The sequence below is a fragment of the Centruroides sculpturatus genome, unplaced genomic scaffold, assembly GCF_000671375.1.
Source record: "Centruroides sculpturatus isolate CEXI.00-Female unplaced genomic scaffold, Cexi_2.0 scaffold2086, whole genome shotgun sequence".
In the NCBI taxonomy this organism is placed as follows: Eukaryota; Metazoa; Arthropoda; class Arachnida; order Scorpiones; family Buthidae; genus Centruroides; species Centruroides sculpturatus.
Window position 1 is genome coordinate 11,501 of NW_019386337.1, and position 11,193 is coordinate 22,693.

The 11,193-nt window shown below is 32.9% G+C and overlaps 1 protein-coding gene across 1 annotated transcript in view; it reads right to left on the reverse strand.

Moving 5' to 3' along the window:
- Positions 1-1,306: 1,306 nt before the first annotated feature.
- Positions 1,307-11,193, reverse strand: part of LOC111614602 (zinc finger protein 91-like) — a 56,751-nt gene continuing 46,864 nt past the window's right edge. The window contains exons 9-10 of the mRNA XM_023355968.1: positions 2,441-2,509; positions 1,307-2,378 (exon numbers count right to left, since the gene is read on the reverse strand). Coding sequence (XP_023211736.1) covers positions 1,338-2,378; positions 2,441-2,509 — 1,110 coding nt within the window. The 3' untranslated portion in view covers positions 1,307-1,337. The remainder of the gene's footprint in view (positions 2,379-2,440; positions 2,510-11,193) is intronic.

Genomic DNA, 11,193 nt, shown 5'->3' on the forward strand with positions numbered 1-11,193 from the left:
TTTCGGTGAAGCATGTCTTTTGATTCAAGCATATAAACGGTTGTTGCAGGACTGGAATAGATATCATTGTATTTATAGCTTCGTAACTAAGTTGAATGATTGATTTTGTAATAATTATAAAACATTTCTTTTCCAGATACTTACCACCAGGAGGTGCAAATTGACTATTTAAGTGCACGATTTCGTGTCTGAGAGTTGGCAGCGTTTATGGTCGGCGTTCTTGGGCGTAATTTAAATAATTGTTTAATTTTTTGCAGGTAATGGCTTACTTTTTTCTGTTTTTTCTTTTGTTTTATTGTGTATATGCCGACCATTCGCTGCCACTGTTTTTTGTTTCTCCATATAGATTATTTATAAGAATATAAATATTATTGTTTTAGATCATATTAACCTTGTGTTATTTTTGGATTTTTTTTCTTTTTTCAGTTCAATTGTCGCGCGGTGTATTGCTTTATTGTTATTTTTTTGTGTTGGTAAATATAATAATTTGTAAATTTGGTAATGTACAGCCCGTACAGACAGGGTCTCCTTGTACTAATAAATAAATAGAATAAATAAATAAATATCAATGTTTTCACGAGTTATACGATATTATAACACAATTGTGTTATATTCTTATTTACACAATAATTTAAATTACTTTAAAAATAAAATTTCAAAATGTACATTATCACTTAGAGTTTAATTAAGAGATCGATCACGAGTATGGCTGCGTAGTCAGCCGAAAACGTTTGATTAATTAGTAAATACTCTGTACATCAGACTTATTATTAAGACATCAAATATTACAATACAATTTCTAACTAAAATACATATCTACTTAACGAGAAAAAATACTTTATTTTATTACAAAATTTAACTTAAATGCATTAAATAAATAAACTTACTTTTAAAATAAAATTTCAAATGTACATTATCTTTATACAGGTCACTTAGAGGTTAATTAACAGATCGATCACGAGTATGGCTACGTAGTCAGCCGAAACCGTTTGATTAATTAGTAAATATTCTGTACATCAGACTTATTATTAAGACATCAAATATTACAATACAATTTCTAACTAAAACACACATCTTCTTAATGAGAGGAAATACTTTATCCTATCACTAAATTTAATTTAAATGTATTAAATAAATAAACGTAAGAAATTAATTATCTTCTGAATAAACTTTATTTTAAAATCCCTTTAAAATACTTAAAATTGTCAATAAAATTGTTGTTGGCAAATTTTCAATCGAAACTTTTAAACAACATTTATATCAGTTTATTATTGATATTCAAGATGAACTTCATAATCTTCTTCCCAAGCAAATGCCACACTGCATTTATTGCAATACTAAAACGAATTGACTAATGGTTCGTGAATTATTTTGTGTTCTTCTAAAGCCTTATGACTACAGAACACTTGAAAACATATAATGCAATTAAATGGGTATAGATCGTGCATTGCACGATGAGCATCCAGGTTCGCTTCCGTTTGAAATTGACTATTACACACAAGACATATCAATGGTCTGTATTCAGAATAAGTGGGAAGTTGGTGAATTAAATTATTTTGTTGTTCGAAACGACGATCGCTGGAATAATCGCTGGAAATTACATTTGAATAACCCGTTGTATTGTTACTCACTTCCATTCCGGGGAGGAAATTTCGATGGGGTATTTCGCACTGATGTAGTTTCTCCCTCAAATGTCTTTTGCAATGACAATCTAATACCCATTCTTCAGGAAAACATTTATCACACATTTTGCATTTGTAGGTTTTCTCTTCAGTGTAGAGTTTTCGATGATAATATAAAGAGCATCTGTTCCTGAAACGTTTATTGCATATTTTGCACTCGTAGGGTTTTTCTCCTGTGTGAATTCTAATGTGACAATTCAAATAGCGCAATTGAGCAAAACATTTATTACATGTTTCGCATTTGTAGGGTTTTTCTCCTTTGTGGATTTTGAGATGACTATTCAAATTGCCCAATTGAGCAAAACATTTACTACATGTTTTACATATGTAGGGTTTTTCTCCTGTGTGAGTTCTGAGATGATTATTAAAACTGCTGGAATGAGCAAAACATTTATTACATGTTTTGCATTCGTAAGGTTTTTCTTTTGTGTGGGTTCTGAGATGACGACAGAAACTGCTGTAATGAGCAAAACATTTATTACATGTTTGGCATTTGTAGGGTTTTTCTCCTTTGTGGATTCTAAGATGAGAATTCAAACTGCTCTTACAAGCAAAACATGTATTACATGTTTCACATTTGTAGGGTTTCTGTCCTGTGTGGATTTTGATGTGATAACTTAAACCATTTTTACTAGTCAACGACTTATCACAAATCTTGCATTTGTAGGACATTGTACTATCTCCCTCTATCAACACCTACAAAGGAAAAAGTGCATTTTAAAGCTATTCATTTATATTGCAATTTTTCCTTAAATTACAGTTAATAACTGCACATACTGATAGTAGTTTACATGTTTCAACGTAAAATTTATCTTTTTCACAATTCCCTATATTAAGAGTTATTTTTCAAAATAAACACATAATAATTCCTATATGCAATACTGTACAGTAGATCTACCTATAAAACCGTTTCCTATAGTCATGATTCCTATAAAAATTGTGGCAGTATCCGTAAACAACGGTAAAAATAACTCCTATAATACGTAAAACGTCATCGGGCAGCCGAACTACTTTCCCGCCGTCCGTAGCGCNAAAATTTTTTGGCATGCTAAAACTTATAAGAATAATAGGCCCATCTCCAGCACTAAAAAATAGGCAGAAACGTCATATGATGTGAATAAGGAAGTATGGACTATTATAAAGCCCCTGTATCTGCACATTAAATATAATATAATTAAAAAGTATTAAAAATTTATGATAATAATCAATTTTTGTAGATCCTTGACATTAAGGACTCAGGGCTTAAGCCCTACTATCCCCACGTAGATCCGCCCCTATACACAATACACGTATGTTGACTGGGTACCACAAATATGACACTGACTTAAACAGCTAACCGCTAGCTGCCAACATAAAAGCTAACACAAATGGTAAAAGATTTTACGCGTTAGAATAATTATTATCGGCATATTTCTTCTCAAATAAAAAGTATATTGAGATTCAAAACTTTTTCTTAAACATGCGTCAATGTTAAGCAAGCGCTGAGTATATCTCAACTTCATGTATTGGCTTACGCTAGTTTAAAATATCATTTAGACTCCATGCATTTTTTGAAATTCTTATGGTTTTGGTACTAAGCGTCTATTGTTCTCTAAAAATTTGGCACCTCAGTTCAAGTATTTCGTGTTGAATCGCTCCCATTTTCTCATCATTTTCCAGTGAGATATATTTATCTACTGGTAATAGACCCCCTTTGATAGAGAGGTGTCGTTTTGCTAGGACCCATTTTGTTTGGAGTAATTCCAAAGTTGAAATGTTCCAGGATGCTTTCACAATAAAAACTCTGAACTCGAACTTGTCGATGATTTTTACAACTTAATTATATCCTGTCTCCCCCTATGGAGCCTTTCTGTTTTGAGAACATCACCGACTCGATAGAGTTGATGTTCTTCCGTCGTTTTTCTGGCCTAGAGAGATCGATCCCGCCATACGCAATTAGATCTGAATTGGGCCTAGATTTCCCTCCAAAACGTTTTGTTAAAAACACCCTTATTTTTTTCAAAAATATTTTTCAAAAACTATACGAAAAGTGATACTAAACTGGAGAGACTGCTTAATAGAATAGCTTTTTAACCTTCTCTAATTGACTCATATTCAGATGTCACGAAATTTTACACCAACACTATCTTATGTGAATTTTTTTCTTTAGAGAAGAAAGAGATAGGATACTCAAAGCCAAATACCATACGTGGTACCCGGAAATACTAGATAACTGTCGGTGTTTATATGTATACAGTAGAACGTCGTATATCCGAAAGCTGGTTATCCGAAACGTCTGTTATCCGAAAGCATTCCAGTCGGCAAATTTAAATTTTCGCTAGTGCTGTGGCGCTGCATACTTCGGCTATTTCTTGGGTTACTCAAATATTTTACGTTTTTGATACTAAATTAACGTCTGAAGTATAATTTTTTTATTGATTTTATATCTTTCAATAAATTTATTTTGTTTGTACAAAATAAAAAAATAATTTTTAACGATACAATAGTCTTCGTTAGGCTTAAAATCGACGAAAATTCAACGCGAAGCGACACGCAACGGAGAATAATTTCAACATGGGATAAATTAATATATTTTTTCGTACATGATTCGTTATCCGATCCACCCCAGTCCCCAATTGATTCGGATAAACGACGCTCTACTGTATTATCAACAACTGCCGTTTATGATAAAAAAAAAACGATTGCTCAGATTCGACTAAACAAGTGTCGTTTATATGAAAAAATTTGTGTGTGTTCATCAGTAATTTGTGTTTATTGTATGCAGAGTTGCGCAACCCTGATGCATTATTTCTTTGATAGCTTGAATTCGGCTCATATTCGTTTATTAAATATTAATATCTAAATAACTACTAAAGAATATAAGCTTTGCTTGAAGATTCGATTTCGTTTTCCTAATATACCGAATAAGACGCACTTCATTTAACAATTTTGATTTCACTTACAAAAATACAAAGTTTTAATTGTATGAGATTATTCTAATTTTAAAATATTTCAGAAATTCACACAATATAAAAAGCCTTACTTACTCTTTGACATTCTGTCGATTTACACGAACAATTTACTTTATCTTCGAGCATCTACAAACTCACACACGTCGATTATTTAACGTAATTTGCATAAAAAGGCGTTGTGTTTTAAATTTGAATAACAGTAAATATGATTAAAAATATTATTTTTTTATATATTTTTATGTTATAAAAATTACTTTCTGTAATTTTTATTTAATATTTCTTCGTCTTTTTATGTTTAAAAATTTTACAAAATTTGAAATTGTTTTATTTAATATGGAGTTATTCACAAACTTTTTTGACAAAATTAAAATAAGTTTATTAATACATATTCTTTCACACTTTCAGAATTTTTAGGTGTTTAACAGACTGTCAATATCCTTAATATTTGCCAATTATTAAAAGTTAAATAATACTTTTGTCATTTTGATTATTGCTTGGTTGCAGTGCCGTAACTAGGGCAATGCCAGCAGTGCCCAGGCACAGACTTCAGAAATGACCTGTACCAAGTTTTGGGTCATAGTTTTGGGGCGTAGTTACAGAAACTCGCACCGGGCACATAAAAGGCTAGTTACGGCGCTGCTTGTTTGCCTGAAAACATGTCTGAACCAACATGTCGAACCAACATGTCTGAAAACTTGGCTCGTTGTGCATGGAAAAACTTTTAACGTTTTCTAATTTAGCTACAGACTTCTGCAGATATTAAAAGCATTATTACCATTTTCACATCTCAATTTAGTTCACCATTATTGTCTTCCTCGTCTACTTCTAAAAAATCAATACAACTCCTTCATTACCATAATTTAAGAAATTTAATGTCAGACAGTCTTGTTGAAACAAATTCAAGTATATCAGCGTTACTAAAAAGTAACTTCTATACATTTCTTACTTACGAATAGAAGGAACTAGAACTCAATTGGATACAGTTATGCAACAAATTCTGTTAAATTGTGGTTTCTGATTTAACTAATGAGTAGAGTATTGAGGAAATCGGTTGCAAGAGTCTTAATAAAGCACAGTGAGAAAAAACTGAGCAGCGGCACTCGCAGACGGTAAAAATGGGAGCATAAGCTATAAAAAAAGAGAATCGTTCAGTGTGTAAGAAGCTTCAAACTTTATGATTCAAGTCGGATCAGCGCTCACAAAAAATGCCGCTGGTTGCACTGAGACAAACTTATAAGCGGTTCTTAAGTACATAAAATTATGGCCGCATACGAAATTCATTTAGCATAATTGATATATCGAGTTGTGAATTTTCGTTATAGGAAGAACAGTTGGTCGCTTTGCCACGAATCGTACTTATAAGACATCTATTATATTTCCGTTTTGTCGTAATTTTTATGTTCCAATACGTTTGCAATTTAGAGTTCAATTACAATGACATTTTTACAGCTGAAAAAATAAATAATGTACTGTATATATACCCCGTACATCCTATTTTATTGAATGTATACCGTTGACGTTACGATAAACAGTAGACAGGTTTCGGCCGAAGTTTTCATCTTTAAAATGTGAACGTCAAGCGGCGCTTGACGTTCGACGTTGACGTTCTAGAGATGAAAACTTCGGCCACAACCTCGCTAATGTTGTTTTGTTCAACAGACAACATAGTTGCATGCAACAATGGACACTTAAATATGGTTCATTAGATTTTTTTTACATTTGTAGAATAGGCTATCAGTCATTAATTTTCTGTTATACTTTGTGTTTAAATAAATAGATGCTTGGCAATGCTCTTACGCTTCGTTCGACACTAGTAATACAGTAGACCCTCCCTATAAAACGAGTTCATATAATGCAGATTTGTATATAACGGCGAAAAAATTGCGATCGCATTCGAATAAACACGCTAAAAGAAACTCGTAAAATACGGTAAAACGTCATCGCTGACTCGTGTCGCGACAAGATTGGTCGAGTCTAGACCAATAGCGGATAACGCACAAACCGTTGAGTTTAAACGAGCAGCGGACCTACTAAAAACCATTTATTATTTAACGTACATAAAAATTATATTTATATTAATGATGTGTCGAAAGTTCAGCAAATTTTTCGCAGAGAAATAATTTATCAGGAAACACGCACCCGCCGTTCGATGCGCCGCTCCACGACGAAAACAAGGTTAAGCAATGGCGTTGTCGAACGGTGCACACTCGGTAAGTAATCCTACAATTTTTTGTTTATAGTAGGGGTCCCCAAACTTTTTATCCTGTCGACTCCTTTATAGAATATTTGCCTTCTTATCGACCCCCAGATTAAGTATTTAACAAAAACATTAAATCATTTTGGCATTTCTAATGTTAAGCGATAAGGAGTTCTACATAACAACTCAACAAAAGAATTTATACTTCCCATATCTTATAAAATCCATCCAATAACATTAACAGAAAAAGGAGACCTTTTTCACTGATTTATGATCTTAAAAAATAATAGCAAAATTAAGGATTGATGGAAATTTGCCTATAGTTCTTAAACTGTACGTGTCATAATACGTAACATACACACTTATCTTTGAAAACATAAGTTATATTGGATGAAAAAAACCTCTTACTGTCATTTTGCGACTACTACTGAATTCCTTAAAAGTATGTTGACATGCCTTTTTATTAAAATAGTTGATATTAGTGGGATGGATGTGTCTGAAGAGAAGCAGCAAGATTATTGATATGCGGTTGAAAATTGGTAAGTTTTAGTCGCAAATCACCACAGTTTTCCAATTTCAATCTGTTACTCTGTTTTGTCAAAATTGCGTTCGCGTGGCTAAAACCAGCTTCAATCGTGTATGAAGTTGGGAATGCAAATAAGAAAGGTTCGGCTTCTGCTCTGAGCTTGGGATATTTTGTGGCAATATTGTTATTGCTCCAAAATTCACTGAGACTTTTATTTTTAAACAACGCTTTAGCTTCGAAATCTACACATATTTAACTCAGTTCATCTTCTAAGCCAGGTTCACTACCCTCATTATCTATTTTTACATCAAATGGATTAGCAAATCATTCGGGAACATGCATATTCTCCAAGTCTTCGAAACGTGCTTTAAAGTCTTCTCTTAATTTATCAAGATGTTTAATATATATCTCCAAATCACGGTCGGAAATTTTTTCATTTTCTTTTAGTACTCGCAATTTTGAAAAATATTTAAAATCGGATCGTGCCAGGGAAGATTTAAATAGCTCCATTTTTACTCGAAAGGCCATAATGATTTTTCGAGCTTGAACAATTGTAACGTTTTTTCCTTGCAAACGCTTCTGCACTGTACTATATTAATGATTTTCGATATATTACGATATTTTCTCTGCAAAGGACAAAATATCTACATTTACATATAAAATACTTAGTGTCAACCCTACTAGAGTGTAACAGTGCAACGTATGTCTGTATATAATGAACTACCAGCGTTCATAACATGTTTGCAACACTAGTACAGTTGCCAGATGCGTGAAAACAGAGTAACACTTGCTTAAAGCAGCGTATGCTAAGGTAAAACTCAAGTTATAACTAGGGTAGTCAGTAATGTTGTTGATCATATCCGTATTTTGAATTTTTATTGGAATATTCTATTTTTTTCCTAGACAGTTTAATTGATCCTCTTTGGTATTAATCGACCCCCTTTCGACCCTCGTGTATTAATCGACCCCTGGAGAATTCTTATCGACCCCAAGGGGTCGATATCGACCACTTTGTGGACCCCTAGTTTATAGCATAGATTATATGGATTATTCGCAAAAAATTGTACGTGTTGTGGAAATGTTGAATGAAATTAGTCTAGAATCGATTAATTTTATGAAAGAAAACCTTTCAAACAGCCGTAGTCCGTAAACTGCACACGTGCCGGGCTGTGATTGGTTCATATATTTAAAGACTCGTACAACATGACTTTCATAAAAAACGGAACGTATATACTGTGTTATGGGAGGGGGTCGATGCTCTGTCTCTGATAAGTAAAATACATAAACCTATAATTCGTCACTACTGGTAGGCACGTGGGCTAAAAATTAACCATTAAAATGTCCGCTCTTATTGGTCTCTTGACACTCGTGTTCAAAAATGTCAATAGATTTCAATTAATGGCTGTCAGATGACATGGGCAATAAGTTAACTTCTGAGCACACCTGTATGCTTCCATCATGAGCTAGAAATATAAAAACTGGTTAATATAAATTATATTTTCAAAGTCTGCATAGAGTATGCGAAAAAAAACATATAATATCGATTTTAAAAACCAATTTCTTTTTATAACAAAAGTGGCAATAAATTTTACAGCGCACTCAACCATTACTTCGACGCCATATTTGAGATAAGCACGTAGGGGAACAGGGAGAATAGACAGTATACTGATACATATTAATTAATTAATTTAATTAAAAACTGATCTCTGTAGGCAATTAACAGAAAAGTACGGAAAAATCTTGAAAGAAATTTAAAATTAATAAATTCAATAAAATGTACGCAAAATTAGTAACAATGTTTTAATTATTAAATTTTCTTCCGTTTATCTTGAGCTTATGAATTCCAACGCTAGATAACGACATCATAGCAAAGGATCAGTGTAATGGTTGATTCTGTCTTGAATGAGATATTTTTGTTGTTCTTAATGAAAACATAAGGAAATAAATAATTTCTTCTCAATTGAATGGTTCTAAATTAATCTAGATACTGTGAGATCCAAATATCCCCTGGGTCTAAAATAATAATTTAAAAATAATGTTAAATTTTTGTCATAAAATATTCTTTTTGTTTTGGTGAGAAAATAACGAATTCTAGCATGGGAAAGCAGATAACAGATGCTACTTCCTTCCACGGAAGTTGAAACATCATCTGTTTTTCCCTTATTTGTTAAAAATCTCACAACGGTGGAAATTGCCTACCCCTCTTTTATCTCCTTCTCATCCGTTCACGTGGAAGAATCTTAGTATGATGATTGGTCGTAAATAAGGAGATATAGTCGAAATTTAGCAGAATTTGGAGAGTTTGTCAACAGATCCCAGATGAGGAAGACGAAGTCCATAAAAGCTTCCGATGGCCGACGCCCTTAGTTGTATCCTATCGAGTTAATATTGAGTTAGAAACATAGAAGATATATTTAATATTGTGCCTATCCAGACCTCCCAAGAACCGAAGTCCGAGAACTTTATAGATGAAGTACCTTCATCTTATACAGAAGAAGTTAATGACAACTAAACAGGTTGTGTGTTTATAAATGATTTTGTGAGCTCTTTCTCTCAAATCGTATAGGTTAAATGAATCTATTTATTTCTCGACAAGTATATTTTTGATTTATTCGTTGAGTGATCCATTATATTTAATTACTCTAATATCACTACTTTTGTATGATTTAAGTTCATTTTGTTTATTAAATTTTTCTTTAATTTTGTTTAAGAAATGTCTCTCATTAAGTCTCTGAATCAAATCTATATAATATCCACACACGTGTTAATCCGCGTATCAAAATTTGATTAACTGGTGTCATTGTGATGTAGATTTGAACTTCACAGTCCAGATCGATCTAAGTGTTTATTGCCTTCCTATAAAAAGTTAGAGAACCGATCTCACGATCGTGTGCCCGTAAGCAACGTGGACTAAGATCTACGTCCTTGGCTACTCACAATACATTTATGACCTTAAATTAATTTTTAATGTCAAATTTCAAAATAGCCATTTGCCAAGGATACTGCATTCAAGTCTATAGCCACTACATTTTTGCTTTTATTCCTAGTATATCAGCAAAATAAACAATTAACAGCTTCTTTTATTATTCTATCAGCAAACTCAAAACATTTCATCCAAAATGTCAACTCGTAAGACCTGCCACTATTATGTTGTTGTTGTTAAGTTATAACAACGCAACACTTGGGTGATCTGCCTAAAGGGATGCTTTCCGGGAGGTCTTTTCAAGGGAAACTGGCCCCTATTTAGGCGTTACAGATGTAAAAAAAACCCGGAAAACTCCACGTGGACGGCCAGTCCGAGCGAGGCGCGAACCAACGACCGAACTCCCAGTGTTCGGGGTACGAAGACTGCTCGGTAACTGGTGGGCGCACCACTATTATGAGTCTGTCTCATTCTATACGGCTCGTAAAAGGCCAGCTTGAGTTTGCATGCATTTACACAGGACCTTGCACAATTCAAACCCATTTCAATAAAAATCCTGTCTTGTTTTTAATAAAAATTATAATTTAGACAAGTGTTACCAAATATAAAAGCTTAATAGTACATGAAGAGCAGAGATATTAGAAAGATTAGGGACTCAAACACTAGAAGAAAACCTAAACAGTGAAATGAAGAAGCAAACAAAACAGGTAGAATAAACAGCACTGTACTCAATTTATAATAAATGCATACTAGTGGCGTGCCGTCATTAGAAGCGTTGGAAGCGCCGCTTCCCTTGTATTTTATAAAAAATAAATACATATTAATTTTAATTATATTAAAATAATCGCACAATATTTTATTATAACCGCATTATGTATCTTATTACAAATTTCTATACTACACGTGAAAAAAAA